At 39.5% G+C, this 25,481-nt stretch overlaps 1 protein-coding gene across 2 annotated transcripts in view; it reads left to right on the top strand.

Annotated features, from left to right (window-relative positions):
- COL9A1 (collagen type IX alpha 1 chain) overlaps positions 1 to 25,481 on the top strand; it is a 78,137-nt gene that overhangs the window by 4,020 nt on the left and 48,636 nt on the right. The window contains exons 2-14 of one of the 2 annotated variants that reach the window (XM_029945508.1): positions 8,280 to 8,363; positions 9,104 to 9,124; positions 10,539 to 10,613; positions 10,942 to 10,977; positions 11,096 to 11,158; positions 16,970 to 17,023; positions 17,286 to 17,321; positions 19,469 to 19,492; positions 20,325 to 20,378; positions 21,644 to 21,697; positions 22,318 to 22,350; positions 23,300 to 23,356; positions 24,781 to 24,834. In XM_029945508.1, the coding sequence (XP_029801368.1) occupies positions 8,280 to 8,363; positions 9,104 to 9,124; positions 10,539 to 10,613; positions 10,942 to 10,977; positions 11,096 to 11,158; positions 16,970 to 17,023; positions 17,286 to 17,321; positions 19,469 to 19,492; positions 20,325 to 20,378; positions 21,644 to 21,697; positions 22,318 to 22,350; positions 23,300 to 23,356; positions 24,781 to 24,834 (645 nt within the window). Of the gene's footprint in view, positions 1 to 8,279; positions 8,364 to 8,882; positions 9,036 to 9,103; positions 9,125 to 10,538; positions 10,614 to 10,941; positions 10,978 to 11,095; positions 11,159 to 16,969; positions 17,024 to 17,285; positions 17,322 to 19,468; positions 19,493 to 20,324; positions 20,379 to 21,643; positions 21,698 to 22,317; positions 22,351 to 23,299; positions 23,357 to 24,780; positions 24,835 to 25,481 lie in introns of those variants that run through there. The other variant, XM_029945509.1, reaches the window with a different exon arrangement.

The raw sequence follows: 25,481 nt of genomic DNA, 5'->3' as shown, positions 1-25,481 counted from the left end.
ACATTTTTTCCCAGCGCACTGCTGTAATACATTGTTAGTTTGATTTTAAAGCAATAAATCCCATATTTCCTATTCTCCTTTGTGCCCATATTTTAGGATGGTGCCATTTATCCCACTGCAAAGCTCAGTTTCCTGGCAGCATACCATAAACCCACGTTACTTTATGACAGGTTCTTTATTGTTTGTTGTCAGTACGATTGCCTAGGAGAGTTATTTGGTGCAGCTCTATTAGAAAACAGTGTTAGCCTTTCTCCCTTCTCAGGGATGTACGGGAGGGGTTTGGGCTTAAGGAAGGATACAAGTTTGTGCGGTTTTACAAATACATGATTCAAAACCTTCTTCTTTTTACCTATGCATATTTAAAATAAACCAAAGTAGAAAATCATCAGAAGATATGATGCCTTTCAAAATATATTTAGAACGTGCTGCTCTATTATTTTTGTTAAAATCAGAGAAGAGGTGAGAGCAAATAGAAAGAACTGGCAGAACCAGTGACAGAGGAACTATGTGTCCTTTATTCTACTCTACACAATTAAATCCCAGCAACCTCCACGTGCAGAAACACGGAAAGTTTTATAAATGATAACAGGGAAAATTCACTATGAGGTTGTGGTAAATATAATTTTTGGTATTTAAGAAATATTGTAGGAGGGGCGCCTGGGTGGCTCAGTCGGTTAAGCCTCCGACTTCAGCTCAGGTCAGATCTCGCGTTCGTGGGTTCGAGCCCCGCGTCAGGCTCTGTGCTGACAGCTAGCTCAGAGCCTGGAGCCTGCTTCCGGTTCTGTGTCTCCTTCTTTCTCTGCACACCCCCCTCCCATGCTCTGTCTCTCTCTGTATCAAAAATAAATAAAACATTTAAAAAATTTAAAAAAAAGAAATATTGTAGGAAAGTTATGTTTTCAGTGATTTAAGAGATGCATACTATGACTATATATATCTAAACTATTACGTTTGCTTAAGTTGTTTTTGACAAGTACACCTTTTACAAATACTCTTTCACTTGTAAGTATGAAATAAATACAAAAGAAATGGTTATATTAACTACACATATCCATAGGAAATACTTTTTATAGCACTTTGGTGTGGTTTTGATTGGAATACTTTTGAGTACTGACTCTGAAGACAATGTTTTGGAGATAAAAACTGCTGCATTATAAACTGTATTAACAATATCAGCTGGATTTTCCACTAGGTGGCGATGGAATGAGACGCACACAGAAAAGAAAAAAGGTCTGCTAACATAAGAGGAGCCATAATTGGAGGAAGGGACTATGGATAACTAGCACTAGAACAAAAACTAGATGATGGTCAAACTTGCTTTCAATGGAAAATTGAAAACGCTAAAATTCTTTATTGGCCCCCGCTATGCCCATACTGTTGCAGGTTTTAAAAAGTCAGTGCTGTTAGTTTGTCTGTTTCTACTAAAATGTGTGTGGTCTAAGATCATGAAGAAATCTTTGTTATGTAGACTGGGTGGTTGTAAGGCAAGAGATGAACTCAACAGCATTTTTCCTTCTCTTTTTGTTCATCTCTGTATTTGATTTCTTTGGTTACAATGTAGTGTCAGTAGATCATGGAGTTTTCCAAGCTGAAGGAGACTTTGATTGTATCCACTCCAAATCTCTAAATTTACACATGAAGAAATTGAAACACAGACAGAAATTAAAACCCAGACAGGGGAAAGGGTTTGCCCCCAAGCCATAAGCAAATGAGAAGATAAATACTATCAATTTTAATTCACTATATTTCTTATTCATCTTTATATTCATTAATTAATATTTGGTAACTATTTATTGAACATCTCTTAAGTTATAGACAGAAATTAAAGCTCCAATGCAATTTAAGTTGAATTGGGGCAGGGGATATGGACACAAGTGATAAATGAGTAAATGCATAGTGTGCCCGTAAACACTATGGACACAAAGGAAGCAGGAAATTGGATGCCTGGGGAAAAGGCCTCATTGAGAAAAGAACATCGTAACAGAAACCTGAAGGGGCTGGGGGTATTCACATGTGGCTCTCTGAGGGAGGAAAGTTCTGGAAAGAGAGGATATGGAGTGGAAAAAGACTGGTGTTGGTGTTGCGTGTTCTGTTTGAGGAAGGCACGGAGACCAGTGTGGCTGGGATGAGACTGAGAGAAGAAGGCAGTGGCCTGGAGGCTAACATGATGGAGTGAGGGTGGGGAAATTGCCTTAGCAAATTTGACTTTCACTCTGTGTGAGATGGGAAGGTATCAAATGGTTTTGGACAGATAAGTAAAGTATTCTCATCTTTTGAAAGTATCTCTTTGGCTGCTATTTTGGTTATAACGTAGGGAGAAAGAAGGGAAGAACACTTAGGGGTACAGTAAAAGGAGACCTTTAGAGACTACTGCAGTAACTTAGGCAGGGGTGGTCTTGGTTTGGAACAGGGTAGTAGTGGTGAAGGTAGTGCGGAGGTCAGATCCTGACCCTTTTACTTTTATAAAGATTTTAAGTATTTATTTTTGAGCAAGAGAAAAAGAGGCAGAAGCAGAGAGAGAGTGGAGTAGAGGATCTGAAGTGGGCTCTGCGGGGACAGCAGAGAGCCTGATGTGGGGCTCAAACTCATTAACCAAACGGTGAGATCATGACCTGAGCAGATGCTTAACTGAGTCACCAGGCGCTCCAGATCCTGACCCATTTTGAGGGTAAAGTAAACAGAGCTGAAGTGTAAGAAAAAACAAAATCAAGAGTGACACCAATATTTTTGGAGTGATTAATCAGAAGTATACAGTTGCCATTTATTGAGATGGGAAAGACTATGGGAAGCACGGGTATCAGTGAGAATATCAAGAGTTGGCTCAATCCGGATTCTGAGCACTACTGGACAGCTAAGTGAGGAAACGAGCAGGCAGTTAGGTTCTGTTCTTCTGGAGTCCAGCAGGCAGGCCAGCTGGGGACAGAACTCTAGGAGCTGTCAGCATGTATGTGGTATTTACTTAAAGCCATGAACCAGGAGGAATCACTGAGAGATGAATGCAACGGACATTTAGAGGTTGCTGAGATGAGGGAGATTCAGCCAGAGAGCGCAGGAAGAGCAGCCTGGGATGCAGGAGAGGACCAGGGGATCGTGGCACTCTGAATCTCAAGGGAGAACAGAATTTTAAGGAGGATAGAATGGTCAAGTCACTCAAGTGCTCTAGATAGATCAGATAGGCTGAGGACTGAGATTTGACCATTGGATTCAGAGACTCATGACAGTGACTTTGAGAAAAGACTCATTGGACTGTTGGGGGTGAGACATTTTCCAGTTGGAAAGGGTTCAAGAGAGAATGGAAGAGAGAGGAATTGGAGGCAACGAATTTAGACAGCTCTTTTGAGTTTTAAATGGAGGGAAGCTGAAAACCCAGATGGCAGCTGAAGGGGGATATGGCCTGAGGGGAGGATTTTTTTTTTAAATGGGCAGAAAATTCAGGATGCCTCACCACAGTTCAAAGTTTAATATTCTTAGGCTCTACTAAAGTAGCCTCTTTTTGATTCCAAGGACTGGGCATTTATTACCACATGAATCCTCTTTAAGTGGCCTTTTAAATTAGGGCACCTTTCCCCATCTATATCCTTGGTGCAGAAAAATCATTGATGACAGTCCTAATTAGTGATCCAATACTACTCAAAGTCCTTATCTTAGAATTCAACAGAGGAAAAAAAATCTAATGTCCACTATTTGCCACAGTGAGTCTGGTCCCTTCTCTATATATCACTTCTTCCTCTTACTGTCACCTCTTCAGAACTCTGACCTGACTTTTACCCTCCCCATCTCTGCTTATGAAAATTTCAACTGCTCTTCCGGGCCTCACTCACACGTTACATGCTATTTGACCCCCTTGCTGATGACCTTAGCTATGTTGCACATCAACTGCAATGGTGTATATTGTCAAAAGCAGTTCTGGCCTAGATGCTGCCCTATGTACTCAACATTTTGGTGTCTTCCACAGTATCTATCTCAAAGCACATGAATGTGTTCTATAAAGATATGTTGGATAAAAAGATGAATAAATTATTACATGCCAGGTGTGCTAACTCTATGTTTACTGCTCTTTCACTGTTCTGCCTTTGCCCTTGGTGTGATTCAAATGACTGTCACCTTCTCATATTTAGTGACAATTTCTAGCACTGTGTCTGGAACTGCATGGCCTAGTCTACAGACAGTTGGGGAAATTTCTGATTTTGAAGCAACTCAGAACCTCTTACTTAGCAACTAGGAAGCTTCACTTGGAGGAGGTCCCTTGTGATGGTAGAAACCAACATTTTGTTATAAACTGAAAAGAAAAATGAGATTTCAGGAGTCAAGTATTTCTTTAAATCTCTGTTGCCACTGAGTAGACAAAAGCTTGATGAAATATTTCTCTTGTTAAAAAAACTTTATCTATGAAGAGCTAGTTTTTAGGTATTTTATACTTGTAAAATCTAATCATAATTCTGTAAGTAAAAAATCAAGCCTTGTGCTATTCTCATTAATTTTGAATCAAGTTCTATAGTTTGTCATTAGAATTCTCTTAGGAAGGAAAAGATAGTTGTCTGCTTTAGTTTTTGCTTAATTTTTATGAAGACCTTAAATACCTTAGTAATCTTTCTCAACAATCTAGGGAAATAAGTAGAAATCACTAGCCCTATTAAAAGAATACAGAATTGGTGCCAAAATTCCTTGTGTTTTTTTTCTAAGTTTTTTTTAATGTTTGTTTATTTTTGAGAGAGAGAGAGAGAGAGGGAGGGAGAGAACGAGGACACAAGTGGATGAGGGGCAGAGAGAGAGGGAGACACAGAATCAGAGACAGGCTCTAGGCTCCAAGCTGTCGGCACAGAGCCTGATGTGGGGCTCAAACCCACCAACCATGAGATCATGACCTGAGCCATAGTCGGATACTTAACTGAATGAGCCACCCAGGTGCCCCCAAAATTCCTTGTTTTAAAATGTTGTCTTCTGGACACTACTCATAAGCATTTTATGTTGAAAAGGATGCATTACAATAGGGCATTTATGTTCTAACGAGTTAAAAAAACACCCTTCTTATTTCTCAACTTGTATTTTTCTCAAATCTTAAAAACTGTAAACTCATTAGGGAGAGAAGAATATCTTTAGTTTTCCCTAGAATGTTTCCCTAGTGTATGGCTTATATTAGGACTTCAAAAATGTTGACTGAAAGACTAAATTAAAATATCTGTCACATATACTTTGTCAGTGGATGTTCAAAGACAAGAATGATTCCAGGTATGGAAATGAGAAACATGTGGAAATCAGCATTTTAGATGTGTAATGAAAGTGACTTTTAGTAAGGAACTCTGCCAATCTTCCTTCAAAATAATTAACATGCAAATTGGAATTCATATTGCATGCCGAGAAATGGGTGTTGTATAGATGGTTATTAGTGCGTGGTGGTGTTTCTGTGGCTGCACAGATGTGTTCAGAAACCTCTGATCTATGTGCACTCTGAACAACGCAGCTGGTATTCACAGATGAATTATAGTTCATTCCCCTATTATCCTGTGCCACAATTGCATCTTGCATATTTAAACAGGTGTACCAATTTATCCGGAGAATTACATTTTTGAGAAAATAGCTTAATGAATTACTTTGCATTTTACAATAAGTAACTTTAATGAACTATCTAAACAAAGGATATAGGTTTCCTGGTTAGCCATATAATTAACGTTTCTCAGTGTGATTAAGTTATGAATTATTTTGAGAACCAAAATATCACACATATACAATGCACACCTTGTGTGAGTCATCAATTCACAAAGGACTATGTGAATAAAAGTATTTGAATGGTCTTTCTTATTTTGAGACTTAGGAAGGGGAGAGACATCTTTTCTTATTCTGGTAATATTTTTATCTAATCTTTGAAGACAAAGCATTATAATCTTCTTTCCTATTGATATTTTATTATACAGAGGAATATGTAACTGCATGTAGAAATACTTGTCAGTTTTTGGAGATGCATTAGAAATTTGCTTCTAGGGGGCGCCTGGGTGGCTCAGTCAGTTGGGGGTCTAACTTCAGTTCAGGTTATGATCTCACATTTTGTGAGTTTGGGCCCCATGTCGGGCTCTGTGCTGATAGCTCAGTCTGGAGCCTGCTTCAGATTCTGTGTCTCCCTCTCTCTCTACCCCTCCCTTGCACACACTCTGTCTCTCTCTCTCTCTCTCTCTTTCTTTCTCTCTCAAAAATAAATAAACATTAAAAAATTAAAAAAAAGAAATTTTGCCTCTGGATATATTTCCGTAACAAGCAAATAGGGAGAGGACTGATTTCTTATGGAAGTTTCTTAATCTTGTTCTGAAGGTTTCTAACAGATGTTGGAAATAAGCTCACAAAGTTTTGACTTGTAGATCACTTTTCTTTTCTATTCATCTTTAATACGAATGTTCAATCACCAAATTCTTTGGTTGGTTGGCTTAGAAAATTATGGCTGTTTATAGAATTGGGATATATTCTCGGGGAGGCTGAGTGGGGGGTGGAGAAGGCCCTTATTTTACAGTCAGACACATTTGGAATGCGAGTTCTGTCTTTTACTAGCTGTGGGACCTATGGCAAATGATTTAATCCCTCTGCCTCACTTTACTCATGTGTGAATGGCTTCAAAGAGTTGTTTGAGGCCCCGCCAGATATTTTAATAGTCATTAAGGAAAATGTTCCATTCTTTCTGTTACCTTCCTATTAAAATTTCTATTGCAGTTTAGAACAAAAGCAAAATAAAATCCTCCCAAGCAAATGAGACTACTCTAATAAAAATAAAGTATTTGATGAAAGTGATTTTCTTAACTGGAAAATAATCATGTGGCTTAAAAAGCAATTCTTTTATATGATGTCAGTGTGCTATTGTTAAATAATTCATACCATGAAAACATAGACAATTTTGATACCATTTATAGAGAAGTTTCCATCTTAAAATATACCTTGGTTTAGCTCTTTCTTTTCCTCCCACTTATCTCATTTTCCCAGATATCCATATTTTCTGGAGAAAAGCTATGGTAGGGCTGAGAGCAATGAGGACAGTTAGAATCATCTAAGAAGAGGTGCAGGAATCTGAAAACTTAGTGTCTTACTTTTACCCTTTTATAAAATGGAAAACTTCCTTTTGTTTAACTTTCCCTTCCTTATGGGTAGAAAGGAAGGATTTCATCCTTCATCCTCTCCAATTCTGATCTTCCCATTCAGGACCCTCAACTCTGGATGTTTCTGTAACAATGAAAAAAGAAATGTATCTAACTTAATGTTAGATCCAGTAGATCTAGAGTCCATTTGGCAGGTGGGATGGAGTGTAAATCACTACTGTGGAAGAAAAGAGATAATGTTTTAGAGTTGGGACCCTGATACTTTAAACTAGACATCTGCATAATGCCAGGAGAATCAACTGACCAAGAAATATGGATATGAGATGACTAGCAAAGAACTTCCTCAATCTAAGAAGACAGAGCCAGCGCAGTGCCATGATGCATGGTGGTGTACATTTTTTTTTACCTTGTCACCTGAGGCCTTCAGCTTCAGACCTGGTCACTCTTCCATTGTCCTGTTTCCTTCTTCTTTCTCCCTTAACACCTGCTAAGATGTAAGAACTAATCAGGGCACATTTGACTTTCAAGTGGCTGAAAATTTTATATCTCTTCAGTCAATAACACCAAATGTCTTCTATTATCTTGTTTTCCCCTGAGTTCTAGATTTCCCTCTCAGCCTCTCCATTTCTAGTCCTTCCAATTTCCATTTTAACCTGTGAGTATTCCATGGAGAATGTCTTCTGTAGTATGCAAATTTCTTTTGAGACTGGATTTTCTTTCCTCTTCTTTCATCCTGGGGGTCAACTCTTTGGCTGCCTCTGTCTCTAACCTTCTCCCCTGTAAACGCTCAGCACATGTGTGCTGTGTCACTCAGTAGGCCTGGGTTCCAACACAGACCCTCACATAGGCTTGTGACTTGGACATTTCTTTGTCCTCTCTGAGCCTCATTTGAATAGAGAGTCTACATCTTGAGGATTTGGTAAGGACAGAAATGGAAATTCAGTGCCAGATGGCTGTTTCCTGCCTCGGGCTATGCTGGAGAAATGCAGAGCTACCGACATCTACATTCAATAATCTGAGAAATTTGGAAAGGGCTTCCAACCCATTTCCAACAGAAAATCTGTATTCAAGGAACAAGACTACTGGTCCACTGAATTGGTCTCCACCCATTTAACAACTGGACCACACTTACAAACTTCTCTTTCTTAAATGACCCATTTCTGTCCTCCAAGACAATCTGAACTGTCCGCTGTCTTTCTCCAGTTTGAACTTCAGTGGATGCTGATCCATTGTGACCCACTACGTCCGAGGAGAGAAACCTGCCATGAACTGCCAGCCAGGATAACTGTGAGTCCTTTGACCACCTGCGAAGGTCACTGCCTCCCAGCCTACCCCTCCCCACCTCCTCACTCTTTTTTTAAGAGTTCAGGCTTTACTGTACTGACCAGATAAATTTCAAGGAAGCACAGGTCCCACCCACAGGCAAGTAGAAACCACCTTGGGGTGTCTGGTTCTATCCTTGGTGGTTTACGACCCTCACTCCCCCTCCCCCAAACACCTTTCCAAGAACACTGGCAGTCCGTTCGCTGCCCACGGAGGACCCGGAGAGATTATCCTGGGGCAGACCCGCAGAGGCAAAGGCAGAGAGGCATGCATTCAGGCCTTGCCGGTGTGGCGGCCGGGAAAGGGTTAAGGGGGACTGTTGTCATTCTATCCGTCCTCCAGCTAGCAAGCTCTCCTCCAATCCCCAGGACCCTCTCCAGGGCCATTCATAAACTGGAGGAACGTACGCCTCCCAGGGCCGGGCACCTTAGCAAAGACTTCTTCTGGGGGCGCTTTTTGCTGGGGAGAAGGGCCACTTGATGCCTGTAACGGGTCCGGAAGCCTAGCGGGGCGGCTGGAGGCAGAGTCCGTGCAGGGGATTAGCTGATGGTGGCGGGCATGGCCTGGACAGCACGGGATCGAGGGGCCCTAGGACTGCCACTGCTGCTGTCTGGGCTCTGCTTGTGTTTGGCTCAAGTAAGTTGTGCTCGACTTTGGGCGGTGGGGAGAGCCTTCTCACTTCCTCCCGGTCTTTTCCTCTCCAGGTCATTGAAACCACCGACCAGGTAAGCGGAGGGCGAGAGGTGCAATTTGCAAGTGCACGCAGGGCAAAGTGGGGAAGCAGCCGTCGTGGGAACTGTGGAGAAGGCGCAGAGCTTTCCCTGGGCTCTGCAGCCGCGTTCTTGCTGCAGCCTTGAGCACCTGCAGCGAGTGGCCTCGGAGTCGGTGACCCTAAATGACCCTCTGGTCATCTAGGAAAGGCGTCTCCTCCTCGACTGGCCCCCAACACTGCTAGCAGATGCTCTAAAGGCCATGACTTGAGATCTGGGTTTAATTGTTAGCCTGGCTGCATCTTAACTCGCCCACCGCGCCCCTCTAGGTCTCAGTCAAAGGCAGGCCTGGCTGGAGAAGGCGGGAATTCAGGCTGGCTGCCCTAAAGCTCCCTCTCCTTGAGTCCTGCTAGCGGTGCTCGCAGCTCCAGGAGTGGAACCGGGCGGCCTTGGCTGGCACCAGTCAAAATTTTAGCAATTTCCCAATGGCTCTGGCATCTGCCTCCTGCTGGGAGAGGACCAGGCGGGGGCCCTGAGCCCAGCCTAGGTTTGAGGTTTCACTTACAAAGACCCCATTGTAACCTGTCTGGTCACTGGAGTTTAGAAAAACAAAGTTTTCCTTGATGAAAGAAGCTCCCCCCTCCACTTTCTTTTTCTTTTAAATTAGAAGAGAAAAAAAATTCCCACATTCCCTGAGCTACATACTCCTACCATTTTCAGTACGCCTCTAGCACTATCAAAGCTTAGCTGTTTGCAAGCAGTAAAAAAAGGTAACACTTTAGCGTCAGTCTCAAAGTTGGTATAGTTTTAAAGCAAGGTGCAAAGACCTTATGCAAGAAGAGTGTTACTGCAGGTAAATCTGAAATGAGACCAGGCCCTACTTGGGTTTCAATGCTCTTTTGCCCCACTCCTCCCCAGTGTTTCCCCCTGATTTTCACAGTTAAGTACAAAGATTCACAAACCGATCCTGTTTTGTAAACAAACCAAAATCCACCTGAGGTGGAGCACCTCCATTCTGGGCAGTTCCATTTTGGCCAAAACACTGTCAATTGCTAATCAAATCGAGGTATTGAATTTGCTGCATCCCTTAAAAAAAAAAAAAAAGGAGTCAGGCCCTCCCTTCTTCAAAACCCCCTTTTGTTTGGTTTAATTTAATGCGCTCTGTAGTGGTGAGCCCCTGTGACCCCAGTGCCCACCTTGGGGCCTACATCCTGCTCTAACCACATCTTAAGCCTCATTCAGAACTTGGTGAAACCAAAGAAACCTGAGGTCGCTTGGGAATTTGATACCTGTTTACCAGGTTTCAAAACTTCCCTCCTTCACTGGGAAGTGTTCTTACCGGGTGGAGGTGGGGGCCTCAGGACATCTCATTCAGTTTCTCCTTGTTGCTCTACGTGCTCCATTAACCTGTGTGTGCTGCTTTTGTCAGAGAGGTCCCCCGGGCCAACAGGGTCCCCCTGGGCCACCGGGCCCCCCTGGAGTTCCGGGCATCGATGGCATCGATGTAAGTTTCTATCGCCTCTGTTTCTTCAGTACTGCCTTTTCCTACCCTTTCTCCACGGGATTTTTTTTTTTTTTTTTTTTTGGACCGGGCCAGCCACCTAAAGGACTAGAGTGAGAGCTGGGGTTGGTTGGGTCTTAGAAGCCTGGAGATTTTCAGAGGGATGAGGTAGACACGTTCAGTTGTCCCCGTTGGTCAAGAGTCTCCACCATTTAGCTTTACCCTGTCCCTGTCCCCGATGTGTGCGGTGAACCCGCGCGGGAGGCTCCCAGAGGGCTCCCCAGCGCCTCCCACTCATGGACTGCACTTCCCTTTTCTCCTACCCCTCCAGGGTGATCGAGGTCCAAAGGGTCCCCCGGGCCCCCCGGTAAGTTAATCATATTCGCTCTAACTTTGCTTCCTTTAGACGTGGTTTGCCGACCCGTGAGTCCCAAGAGTCTCAACTTTGCATCTTTCTCTCTCTGCCTCGCCCTCTCCCTGCTTAGGGTCCTGCTGGAGAACCGGGCAAGCCAGGAGCTCCAGGCAAGCCAGGCACTCCGGGCGCCGACGTGAGTAGGCGCGGGTGCACGGGAGCGCGCGCAACCCGGGGCGCGCGCGCGGGGGAGGGAGCGACGTAGAGACACGCTGGAGGGGTGCAGACTGCGGGAGTCCACGGGGAAACAGGGCTGTTGACCAGCACTGGGCCTTGCACTCCGCGCAGCTTCTGCAAAGGGTCCTGCGCAGGTGGAGCGACCTCGCGGCTCCCTGGGGAGAACCTGCAGCGCTAGCATTACCTGCGGTCAGAAAACACCCGAGAGTCAGGCCCGGAGCGGAGCGCACTCACCGCCCACCCGCCGGCACTCTCAGCCCGACTTCCGGCACTGGGGCTACGGAAGGGGGAGGAGTCTTACCCGGCTCTGCGGGGGCTTCCCCGCCCGTAGGCTTTGCACCTGCCCGTTCCCCGGGCAATTCCTAGATTTAGAAAAGGACCTGCCCGCAGGGAAGGTGCAGAGTACTCAAAAGTCTTAAGGAAGAGAAAAAAGATACCTTTGAGGGGATGTCTTGAATTGAGTGGGAATGTGGGGAGAAGGGGAGGGGCAGGGAAATGGCCAACACACACAGAACAGAAAATTCAAAATTAGTTTTCCCTCTTTCCGTGTTTTCTTGACTGGCGTCACTGACCGAAACAGGGGATAGGGTTGCTTAAAAACTGCGAACTAGAAACCTTTCTTCAATTTATCCACCTCCACACTTCCCCCTACTGAGGAGGAAGCTCATACTGAGTTGTAGGATACACCTAACAGTAAATAATATTTTCTTAGACTGTCATTATTTCAGGACTCTTGGCTTCCCCATCTCTATGTGGTGGATTAATACTTATTGAGGTCCTACTACAGGCCAGCCCCTGACTGTAAAACTGGGATACAAAGTGAGGTAAAACAAGGATATCTGTTCTCAGAGAACATACAGTGGTGCATTCCTCAAGTTATCCTTCAAGTTACTTTATGTTGTTTCCAAAACCCGAAGACTTTTCTAAATCAGAGAAAGCACCTGAAAACCTATGATTGTAATTCCCAAGAATTTTTGACTAGAGTGTAAGGCATTTTGAAGGAAAAAAAAAGCTAGGTTTAGTGATTATTAAGATATGCTTTATAAAGGTTACCATTATGAGGCTATTTGCTTATGTTATTTAGTACTTTAGGAAAGACTTTGTTTTACATTTCAAAGCCTAAGTTTGAACTTGGCCGTGGGATGCTCCATGGCATTGCTGGAATCCTCCAAGAACTAATATTTGGATAGTAGGAGCTGAATATCAAACTAATGTTTGTATAAAACAAATGAAATTATAGAACTTGTTGGCTTTCAAACTCTTTCTGACACACTAAATTACTTGGAACTGTCACATCATAATAAAAATGTCTGATGCATACAAGGCCACTCAATAAATCAGTAGCCCAATATGGGTTGGATTTATTTCTGCATACCTATGAAACTTGGACCTGCCTTTTGTAAAAAGAAAATTTACGATTACATTATTATTATTGTTGTTATTGTTGTTATTGTTGTTAATTTTGTAGCGGTTGAAGCATAATCACCTAAAATCTTCTCTTGGCATTGAATGGAAATGATTTGTGATAGAGGGCCTGAGTTTCTGTGCTTCAGTTTAATGCTGCTTTGGTAGCATGCTCAGCCTGCTACAAATTCTTCCTCACCTTTTACCATGAGGTCATAAAGACAATTACCTTGTAAAGTAATTCCTGCTCTTCAACAGAAATTTTGGGTAAACAAATGAAAGTGCTTCACGATGTCTAGAACTACAGTGTGGTTGACAATTAAAAGGAGTTTTCATCTTCGTCTATAGCTGCAGAACCGTAGTAAGACCTCCATGTGTGTGACAGGATTTTAGTCATTTCCTAGAACAAAAGTTAACTATACTAAGCAAAAAGTTAACTATACTAATATGTATCTGTGTAGAACTTTCTTCCTTAAGTACAGTCACAAACATTATTCCCTTTAATCTTATAATAACCTGGAAGGCAAGTTTGGCTAATATTATTCTTCACAGTTAAGAAAACAGAATAATTTTGAGGACAACTTGGTCCTCAGGGACCAAGATTTATATAGTGGTTAAGATAGTGAAAGAAACTAGATTTCTTCATTTTTAACCTCACTCTTTCCAGATAGTTTTGCCTCCTGCAGATACAAATGAAGATCTTAAATAGATGAATAATCAGAGAAAACTGAGAGAAAAGGAATGATAGTGAATTATTAGCTGAGTTACCACCAAGAAAAATGATATGGGTAATTCAATGGGTAATAAAAAATTTATAATTAATATTTTATAATTATTTGTAAATATTGGTACAGTTCCACCAGATTTTGAAATGGAGCCATAGGGGACTTATAAGGTTCTGGCTTATGCTATTCTTTGGCTCATTTGACATTTTAAATAAGTCTTTTACCTAAATTGAGACTACACATTGAGAATAATGAAATATCAGTAACTAGATCAGAGTTTGATGTTTGTCCCTGGACACAGGGAGCTAAATACTTAGGACAGCTTCAGTGATCTTTTCTTGTCAGATGAGCCTGAGTGTACTGGTGGGACCTTGCTTCCAACCTCCTCGTTGTCTTCTGCTCTTTGGTTAATTGCAAAGCTGTTCTTCTTGGTAATGTTAACAAGTGGTTAACAGAATATAGAAGAATATAGAAGGATCATGATTTAAAGGGTAATTATCCTAAATGAAGTGGATTTTTTAACAGAAAATGTAAACGATTCATGGCAATTATGCTTGTAGAATTATGCCTCGAGTCTCACAAGCTGAGTAGTTGGGATGCTAGAAAGAAAGGACCACTGAGGGCTGGTGTTCTCTGCCAAGCAGCAGCATGAAAGTTCAGCGCACAGTCAGCCTCAGCATCATCCCAAATAGAACTTTATCTTCATAAACATTCATATGAAAGTTCTTTCTGCCACTGGTAATATTTTTCCTCTGTCAATTCTTTGACAAGAATAACTGCAAATTGAAATTTGCAGATATAAATGTAAATGTGGGAGATTATATATTTGTATATAAAATTATGTATATACACACACACACACACACACAAAATTGGAGAAGTTAGAGCTTGGTTAAAACCCTGCACCCAAAGGACAACTGTGTTCTATCAATAATCAACAGAGATAATCTTATAGGCACTATTTGCTGTAACATGGTCAGTGAGCTTGTAAAATAGTATTTTACTTATTCTTATAGCATCCATCTAAGATAGGGAGAAGAATTATTAGAATTAAATATAGGAAGTATAGTTGACTGATGTCACTTTTTATAGGAAAGAGGTTAGAACATCCTTTGGATGTATACAACTATTATTTCTGGCAGAAGTTATAGGATTAGAATAGTGAGTTGTTAAGAAATTACTCTGAAAGGCCAGTGTAAGTGGAAATAGTCAGACATTAAATGTGAGGAAGCCATGAAAGACAGCATTTTGCATATATCATTTAATTTTTAAAATTATATCAGGTAGATATTAATATTATGCCTATTTTGCAGATGAGGAAACTGAGGCACTATACAGTCAAGCAACTTGTCATGGTTGTACAGTTAATAAGTGGGAAAGTTAGGATCTGAACCCAAAATAAAGATGATGTAGAGGAATAAGTGTAACTTCCTTCCACCTAACAGGGTAACCTAAATTAAGCGTTAAGTACTCAATTATTGAGTTCGTGTTAGATGCCGGGGGGGGGGGGGGGGGGGGGGGGGGGGGAATGTGCCAGAGTTATTATAATGGACATGCAGTCCTCGTCCTTATGGAGCTTATGCTTTTCTACACAGCTATTTCATAACAGAGTTCACTGTAGCATCTGACACTAAAATGTATTTTCAATTTAATTCAGAGACCTTCCTAGAGATAGGCATATTTTATCATGTTGACAAGAAGTAACCTGGAAGCAGCCTCCATTTGTTCAACAGTTTACTTGGTTCTGCTTTATTATCATGCAGCTGAATTCTACCATATATAATAGGTATTGCCCACAATCTTGTCACTTATTCCAGTCACAGATCAAAGACTGTTAGTTGGCTGCATGTGTGGGAATTGACTGGGATTGATTTCGGAGGGTAATCGTGTGAGGGGGAGTTAGAGGTTCCGTTAGGCACCTGTGCTCTGAGGTATGTAAATCTGGGTGCCTCCAGGGAGCACTCCTGGATGTTTGCTTTGTTTGCTGGACTACAAGAGCCACATTCCATTACTACCGGTGCTCAGGAACTGAGATGCTGGGGCTTGTTCCTTGTTGTATTTAAAGACTAAGGTGATTCAAAGTCAAAGTCTGTGAAAAATTGTTTTATGTGTGTTTAATAATGTTCTTTGGTAAACTTCCTATAATTAGCATTTTCAACTCATTTTTTTAAACTCTGGAGTTATGAAGAAAATGGATTGATGTAGAGAATTGTAAAAAATGGCCCGTGAACTAGTTTTCAAGCATTTTAATGATATTTATGAAATGAAAACATTTTAGTGATATTTATGTAAACTATGAAAGATTAAATAAAGATTTTGTTGATCCATTTTTAAGCTGGGCTTTCATATTTGCAAGAAACCCCTCCTTCAATTAATACCATTTGAACCTTTTTCAAAATCTTGGTAATAGTTTTGTGAGATGTTTATGCACATATGTGTATATACTTTATCTATCTATATAGACACACATACACATATTTATCTTTGGCAAGGTATATTTCAAGATTACATTATAATTACACCTAAACGTGTAAAAGAGTAAAGGAAAAATTTTAAAGGCGAATCTTCACTAAATATGGAAATTCAGGTGTACACATAGTGTTATTATGCTTTATAATGTATCTTATATTGAGGATGGTAAAAAATGTATTGGTAAGGAAAATGGAAATGTTTGGGGCATATGCTTTAGTATTAAATATGACAGATATAAAATGTGTTTGACTGTAATTGGTTTAAATTCCATGTACCGAGTGACACACATGAAAATATATACTTAATTATACCTATTTGTACTAAGGAAGATAATGTAGAAACATGCATGCTTTCAAACATTTTATTTAAAAAAATTTTTTTAATGCTTTTTATTTATTTTTGAGAGACAGAGAGAGACAGCTGGAGCAGGGGATGGTCAGAGAGAGAGGGAGACACAGAACCAGAAGCAGGCTCCAGGCTCTGAGCTAGCTGTCAGCACAGAGCCCGACGCGGGGCTCGAACCCACGAACCGTGAGATCTGACCTAAGCCGAAGCCGGATGCTTAACCGACTGATCCACCCAGGCGCCCCATCAAACATTTTATCTTAAAAGTTAATGTTCTTCAATAAGCAATTGTCATCGCTGGAAGATGGCTAGACGGCTTTAGATAGCTATAAGGCAATAATGAGATTGAGTATTTTTAATTCCTACTGAAGAAACATTTTGTTAACTCTCAAGACACTATTAATAGAGAGTTATAGAGACATATAGTATTTCTATTTTATAAATGAAGTGAAGGAGGTGCATAAATGTGGGTAATTGACAGAGTCAAGATCTGTTGTCCCATTAGACTTAGCTATTAGAACACTATAATTGTTATGTTGCATATTTCCAAAGTGGAGACAAAAAAATACTAATTTACTAGACCCAGTGATAATGCAAGTAGAAGGAAGCTAGGAGCATGATAAAATTTATCAACAGAAAGTAACAGGCAGACTTCATTGTTAAACATTACCTTTGAGTAAGAATATAGGAAGTATTTCTTTGTAAATATTTGCATCATACAAAACTTACCATGCTGTACATAATAAATAGACAGAATGCAATTATGCACTTAGGGCATTGCCTAAGGATGCTGTGACAGTTCTGCCATCATCTTGCTTTGGTAGGGGTTAGCAGGACCTGATGGCCCCCCTGGCTCTGTTGGACCAAGAGGACAAAGAGTGAGTTATTAATTGGCATTAATTGCTGGTATTAGTTAGATGCTGAAGCATAATTTTATTGTGGTGTTTGTCAGTCAACTGAAAGATTAGTTATTTAATAATGGGAATATACTCGTCAACTAAAATCATGTTTTAGTTGAATTACATTAAATTAGAAACACCAAGATGGAGTATTTTAATGATTTCAAAATTCATGCAATTTACATATTTAATTATTCATGCTATAAGAAGCTAAGTACAATAAAGTTATTTTTATTTTTAGGGAGAACCTGGTGTTCCGGGATCTCGTGGATTTCCTGTAAGTAATTATAAAGTGACAGAATTGAAAATCTCCTTTCTCTGTCATTGTGAAATTTTTAAATGCAGTTTTGACATAATATGCATCACAAAGGAGTTCATGACTTTTCTGCTATGGTAAGCATTCTCTGAGCAGAGAAATTTTTAGAGAAATTTGAATGCACACTATAAATATATATGTCTGTTTGCAGGTGGTTTTTCCAAATAGACAACTCCGCCTTTACTCCCCTTGCTAGAAAACATTTCTTGCATAATAATAGTGAATCTAAATATGCAGTATTTAGACCTTAATATCACACCATTCCTTCACAACTGGTTTTATCTCTAATGAAATGTCAGCCATCAGATATAATTACCGACCTGATTCTCTGGCTAGTCTTTGCCTGCATTGCCTAATGTCACAATTTGTGTTATTTTTTTATCTAATTGAGGGTTTGGTTCTTAGGCTGCTTTTCCTTTCCATTTTACTCTTTATTCCTCTTTTGTTCTTATCATTAATCTGTATCTCTCATCTTTGTTTTCTATTTGCACTGTTTTCATGGCCATATTTCACTGTCTGTCAACTTTTCCATTATAAACCTACTTTCAGAAGTGAATAGCTTTGCTGGCCTTTCTCCTATATTTTTCTACTCAGAGCTCAACATTTTAGAGAGATGCTTTTTTAAAAATTTTTTTAAATGTTTTATTTATTTTTTATACAGAGAGAGACAGAGCATGAGAGAGGGAGGGGCAGAGAGAGAAGGAGGCCCAGAATCCAAAGCAGGCTCCAGGCTCTGAGCCAGCTGTCAGCACAGAGCCTGACACGAGGCTCGAACCCACGAAAGTGAGATCTGACCTGAGCTGAAGTCGGAGGCTTAACCGACTGAGCTACCCAGGTGCCCCGAGAGATGCTTTTTTAAAAAAAATTTTGTGAAATTTGAAATTTGTCAAACATGCAGATCTATGATAATGAAATAAGTTATTGTTTACTTTAGTATTTTCAAGCATGACACTTATTTCCCAAATTGATTTACATATTAAAATGTTCAAATAGGAATAATTCTTCAAATGCCTTGAAATGCCTTGGAAGAGCCCCCACTTACTATTAAAACATACTGCTCATGTGAAATTCTTGTTTGTTTTAGTTGCCTAAATAATTAGAAATAATATATCATAATCATAGGGTGTACATTGATTCTACTAAATGCTTCATATATGGATGTTTTAGAAAAGGGGATCTAGAATGAAAAGCTAACATGAATATTGGTATTAGAGATAGCTGTGAATAAAAGTTACTCAGGTCAGTATAGGAGAGAAAGGAGTAATAAGGATTCCTAATGGGGGAATATTGAACCTGGAAAGCAAAGATAGAGAAAAAGGGATTCTAGGCAGCTTATGTTCAGTTTTAAGAAGTTCAGCGAGCACATAGTTAGGGTTTAGCATATACTTGGCCCTGTAGTAGGCATGGAGGCTAGAAGGATGAATAAGATGTGGTGTCGGTCCTTGATTATATGCAGTTCAGTGTTGCTAAAGACATATAAAGTATAAAGGAGAGGGAGATGAAATAACTAGCTCTAAGATCAGATTCAGATGTCAAGTTAGGATCCTGTCATAAGTCATTTCAAGAGTGGCACCATTTTATTTTCACTATCTACTGGATTTGGTGTCTAGAAATGTAGTCTACCTGTCAAGAGGGGGTGGTTTCTGGTTTCCCCCCTTTCTTTCTGTGCTGAATGTTTTGGGAATTTTCAAACATCACATTATAAATTATAAAGCACTACACTATATTGCTTTTAATGTAGATTTCTTACAAAATATGATGAAAAAAAATCTTTAAACTGTTAGGATGTGATGTGTTTTGTGAGCGAGAGGCTAAATTCTCCTGAGGACAAGAATGGATGACTTCTTTACTTTGATTTCTTATAAGAACGTTTGGAAAAAATATTGGTTAGCTTAGACATCAAAGGAACATTTGAAATGCTGAAACAAACTTCTTCCTTATAAGTAGAGCCAACTTTGCTTTTCTTTATCCACTCCTTTGTTTATTAGAATGAGCATCATATATTTATTGACAAAGTTTATACTTTGTTCTTGCACTGAATTATGTCTGTCTGTATTTATACTATGTTTAAATCACATACCATAAAATTTTTTATTTTGATCTTTTAGGGCCGTGGTATTCCTGGGCCCCCTGTAAGTATCATCTCCTGGTGTGTTTCTACCATCTATAACAATGGCCAGTTTCTCAACTCCCAAGCTTACTCTCCAACCAACAGTACCCAGTGGTATCTGTAGTGTCTTACATACATCTTAGGTGGCTACTATGCCAGCACTTCTATCCTGCTACTAATTTTAAGTAATTAAAATTAGGCAAATGAGTTATTGCGGTATTAGAAACCAAAACTGACACAGATACATAATTCTAAATCATCATATTTGATAACATTCATGATATATTGTGAAAAATATCCATAAGTCACCACGTCCCTTTATTTATTTAGAATTACCTTTTTTTAAAAAAATTGAAGTATAACCAACATTCATTAACATTAATTAACATTAACATTGAATATTAATTATACTTAGTTTTAGTTGTACAATGATTCAGCAGTTCTGTACATTACTCAGTCCTCACCACAATAAGTGTGCTTGTCATCTGTCACCAAATAATGTCATTACCACCTCATTGACTATGTTCTCTATGCTGTACTTTCCATCTCTGTGACTTATTTGTTTTATAACTGGAAGTCTGTACCTCTTAATCCCCTTGATCTATTTCACCACCTCCTCCCTGCCCCACATCCACCTTCCCTTTGGCAATCACTAGTTTTTTCTCTGTATTTAAGAGTTTGTTTTGTTTTTTAGATTCTATATATAAGTGAAATTATATGGTATTTGTTTTTCTCTGTCTGAGTTATTTTATTTAACATAATACTACTTACTAGGTACATCTGTATTGTTGTAAATGGCAAGATCTCATTCTTTTCTATGTCCAAACCATATTCCGTTGTATGTCTACATACAGGGTCCTCCTGGGGCAGCAGGACTCCCTGGAGAGCTTGGTCGTGTTGGACCAGTTGTGAGTACCAAAGTGCATTTTGATAGACAATTACTGATTTAATAGAAGACGTTACTCAGGAAGGCCAATTGCCCTAACTGTATGCTTTCCTCTGCAAATCCAAAAAATGGCAGATGAATTTCATTCCAGTTCACAATATTGATGGGAATCAGGGATAATAAAGCTACTTCATTTTTGTAGAATGGTTTTAATTTTTTTCCAAGGTTTTCAGCTAAACTTATCTTCCCAATTTTCAGAGTTAGTGATCAAGTCAAGAGGTGTCACCTCCATTTTATAGACTCTCAGCTGGAATTAAGGTCCAGTATTTTTTGTATTAGGCTCTCTGTATAAAATGAATAGCTGAAAATTATTACCAAGTATATTTATGTTAGGATCATTAAATTATAATTGAACCAACAGAACTTAACATTAGGCAATAATGAGCTGAACTTCATAGCAGAAATTGTTGGTAATAAACTCTTGATGTTACTATCTAATATTTCAAAAATGTTGAAGTAGTGACACTATGTGGAGGATAGATAATTGTAAATGCATTGAGATTAGAAGCGATGTATTATATACTCTTTCTTGCTTCTCCATATGTCTTACTACTTGATACAATTATTTATTGAACAAATGAATAAATAAGAAATGGTTTTAACATTAAATTAATTGTAAGATGCTTTTGACTTCTTATGGTAGAATATTCAGAAGGAAAACATACCCAAGGAGTAAACTCTGGATGTTAAGGTGAATTGAAACCATTTTTCATTTGAATGGCTTATTTGTATTTAGCCATCTTTGATCTTCTGTCTCATTTGCAAGACAGTATGGTGACCGGCCAAGTAATAGCTTGTGGGTAAACAGTACCAGGGAGAGCCTGGCATTGCAGAGATTAACCTTCCATTCCATAGTTTCAGGCTGGGTGCAAGCCTTCTTTTGCCACCATTATCTGGTTGGCTGTTTCAGTTCCTCTGTAAATCAACTAGAAAAATACGTAGTGTTTCCAGAATAAAGCGATCATTCTATAGAAAAGAATTGGCTTTGCTTTTTACCCCAAACTTCCTTCTGCCTTGTTTTATTACTTTGGTGAGACTGCAGCTCCTTTATTCTTCCAGTTTTGTGGAGCTAATTGGATTAGGGGCCACCCATCGATTTTAGTGGCAGGTGTATGCAAGACTGAGCTCTGTAGGGGTTTCTAGTAATATTCTCTCATGCCTCACCAGTTTTATGCACTGCATTTTGACATGTGTATAACCACTGTGTAACAATTTTCAATAACTTAGGGTGACCCTGGGAAAAGAGGACCGCCTGGCCCCCCTGGCCCCCCAGGACCCAGTGTAAGTTATTTGCAGCTTAAATTTTCCTGTGTCTGCAAGTTGAGATTAAATAAACCTAAGAACCAAAAATGAAAGTACTTGTTAATCGAGTCATTGTCCTAAAATTCCAAAATGGCTACCAATTTTTTCACCCATTCAGAACATGAGTCGTCCTAGGACAGAAAAGTAGAGGAATAACAATAATTTAAAAAGTTGTTTCCTCAGGTAATGACTTACTCATATATTTTAAGTCCTTTGACTTTTGTGATTTCTCAAATGCTCAATACTGGGATGAATAAAAGGGACTTTTTCAAATGAACTAGTTTTTACAACAGATTTACAGTAAGCTCTTTAAAACAATAGGAGTTTAAGTAGGAGATAATTCATATTTTAAATTTATATTTGGAGTACCCCATATTTTTTTCTGTCTCTTGTTTTATTTCCCTTCCGTCTCCTGAAAGAAATAATATACTGAAATTTAGGGGTCTCCAAAAGGAACATACATATTATATGCAGCTCTTTGTTCCTTATATTTTATTGAAAAAATATATTGTATTTTTGTGCAATGAACTTTCTATTATTAGTAGGTCTGAATTCCATATTTAACTATATTCTTAACTTTAGTATTTTCTTTACTTTAGGGAACAATTGGCTTTCATGATGGAGATCCACTGGTAAGAATGAAATACAGTTTAAGTCAAAGACCATGGAATCTTCAGATGAAGTCTCCTTAAAATTACCTTGCTGGAATACGTTGTATTTCTTGTTTTACTTTACTTGGATGGCAGAGCAATCCATAGAACTAGTGGGCTGGTGGTTTGCATACACTCCCGCTGTAACTGGTTTTCAGTTTAGAAATGTTTTGTTTTTCCATAATATCTTTACTTATTGGCTTTCCCCAGAGCACCCCTCAATTTTGGTAGAATTCAAACAGTTCCTTTGAGATTTGTTTTACTTGGGGCACCTGGGTGGCTCAGTCGGTTAAGTGGCCGACTTGGGCTCAGGTCATGATCTCGCTGTTCCTGAATTTGAGCTGCACTTAGGGCTCTGGGCTGACAGCTCAGAGCCTGGAGCCTGCTTCGGATTCTGTCTCTCCCTCTCTCTCTGCCCTCCCCTGCTCATGCTCTGTCTCTCAAAAATAAATAAATGTTAAAAAAAATTTTTTTAAAAGAGACTTGTTTTACTTATAGATTGGTATTCAAATGATGTTGGTAAACTGTACTAAAATGCATTTTTGCCCCATTTGACAAGGGTATATGGATCTCAAGATACAGCTATTCTAGTGGGGGGAGGAGGGTCAGTTCATGGTACACTAGATTATCTGGGAACATTTTATTTCTTTAATAAATTAAATCTGGAATAAATATGGCAACCTATTAACATTTATTAAATCTAGATGATGAATACATGGGGAAAGCTTGTGATATTTTCTGTACTTTTCTGTGAGCTGGGAATATTTCTGAGTTTGTAAATGAAATACTGAAAAGAGAGGTAGTTAAAGTTATTCAACGAATATAATTATTTTGGGATTCTGTAGCTGGAATCCCTAAAAAAATACCATTTTGTCATAAAGGGACACTTTAATTTATGCTTTCCCTACCTGTCTCTCTCTCCTTTTGGCAGTGTCCCAATTCCTGTCCTCCAGGTCGCTCAGGATATCCAGGCTTACCAGGCATGAGGGTAAGAGAATAATTTCAGCATTTTATATTCAAGACTATTATCCATAGAAAAAATAGAGCCTTTCCTCTAAGCACTGGCCTTCCTGATGACAGACTGCATTCCGATGAACTTGGCAAGTCTGTGTTCGCTTATTCTGTGGCTTAGTCTGTGGTCCTTCTTCAGTCCTAGGAACTCCGGCTGGTGCCCCTGACAGGTACTCCTGTGGAGACGTGGATGTTTGATTACACAGAGCTTTCGTTGTTCAGGGAGGAAATACCAATACAATGTATTGGCTTGAGAGGCTCCATAACACCAAATTGATGTAGAGAAGTTTGCTTTCTGTGGAAGAAGATTGGGGGTAATTGCACACATAATGACTATTTTAGGGATAAAGGATAGGGAATACAGTGCAGAAGAGGCAAGAAAAAGACTTCCCCAAAATATTTCCTCTCACTCTATATCATAATTACTTCAAAATTTTCCATAACAATAAAAAAATACCAAATGTTGGGATTAGGCGGAATTTTCTCTAGTCTACGAGTCTGAAGTTAATTTGAAAATTCCAGACAAATGGAGTTGTGCTACGATCTGAAAGGCCTCAGGGCACTGCTTTTCCAGTCATGCTTTTCTCTAAGGTTAGTTTTAATGGGTTCCCACAACGGCAAAAGATTTGGTCCTGGATTGGTATCTTATTTTTCACAAAGACCTACACTCTTGGAACGAGCGTGGCTCTGAGAGAGAAAGCGCTGATGACTTAATTTTGGAATGTTCATTTCCCATTTGCCTCATGTTTCCACCAAAGGCACACATATGCTTAGAACAGGTGGCCAGAGACGAAGAGAGAGGAGATTTTCTTCTCGTGCTCTGTAGCTCTCACTGACTGCCCTTTATAGCTTTCCCTTTGCATCTAAAATTGTGTACAAGAAGAGGTGCAAGTTGTGCATCGGGGAGCTCCCCTCCGCTTCCACGGACGAGGTGGGAAGAGAGGAGGCCGAAGGGTTTCTGAGCCGCACTGAGAGCAGGAGGTGGCCAGCTGAGCTGGGTCAGGACTGTCATCTTTGGGGAAAATTTACTAATGCTGGAGAAGATTTAATGCTCTTACCCCACCTGTGAAAGGCAGATAGGGTAGAGGGACCTAGGGACCGGCCGGTAATAAATCATGTTACTGAACCAGGGAAAGAAGCTTTTGCTATTCTAGACCAGTTTTTTTTTTTTCTGTTGACTAAAACTTATATTTATCATCTACAACAGTCATGTAATACACATGGTATATTAAGGTCATTTAAGACAGTCATTTTTCTTGTGACATAACCTCTTTCTGTGTAGCATACTGACACAGATTTAGGGAAGCAAGATCACTTTATGAGCCTTCCGACCAGTTTCTGTACAAACCCAGTATAGTTATTTTATACTAACCAATTAATTTATTTATTATGCACTTTTAGGGTCATAAAGGGGCTAAAGGAGAAATTGGTGAACCGGGAAGACAAGGTCACAAGGTAAGGAAAATGAATATATAGTGGGTAAATTGTGATTAGGAGGAAGTGATTACTTTTATTACAAGGAATTACATGGAATAATAAAGTATATTTTATCCTTCCTTTTCAAATGATGATTGACAAGTTTTCAGTAGATGCATTAATATTCTAAGTATAATATTCTAATGTTGTTCAATTACAAAAAACAGTAACTTACCATACATTCCATTCTTTCCTGTGTTGCTACCCCTTGCTTTTCTTTTGAAATCAATCACAGTCAGCTTTTTCCCTTGATGCTTTTGATAGTCAAACATTTTTCAGCTGGTTTCTCCACTCCATCAAACAAAATTTTATGACATGTGAAAAATTTTATGACGAGGGTTGCTGACATGAGCAAACAGGAAATTGATAGCTGATAGCTTCTCATCTTACATTCTGAAATAATTTGTTTCTGATTTCATTTCAATAGAATTTAGATGTTGAGTAATCTGGAAGTTAGTGATAGGACTTCTGTTATTGTCTGGGTAGAAACATGGCATCCACAGCACAGCCTATATTGAGGCTGCCATGCCCTGCAGAAAAACCAACACAGAAATTTAAAGTAAGATGACTTACTTGCTTTTTTTTAAATCCACTAATGTCAATTCCTTTTTACTGTCTAAGAATTT

The sequence above is a fragment of the Suricata suricatta genome, chromosome 7 (assembly GCF_006229205.1).
Source record: "Suricata suricatta isolate VVHF042 chromosome 7, meerkat_22Aug2017_6uvM2_HiC, whole genome shotgun sequence".
Taxonomy (NCBI): domain Eukaryota; kingdom Metazoa; phylum Chordata; class Mammalia; order Carnivora; family Herpestidae; genus Suricata; species Suricata suricatta.
This window is presented reverse-complemented; position numbering and strand designations above follow the sequence as displayed.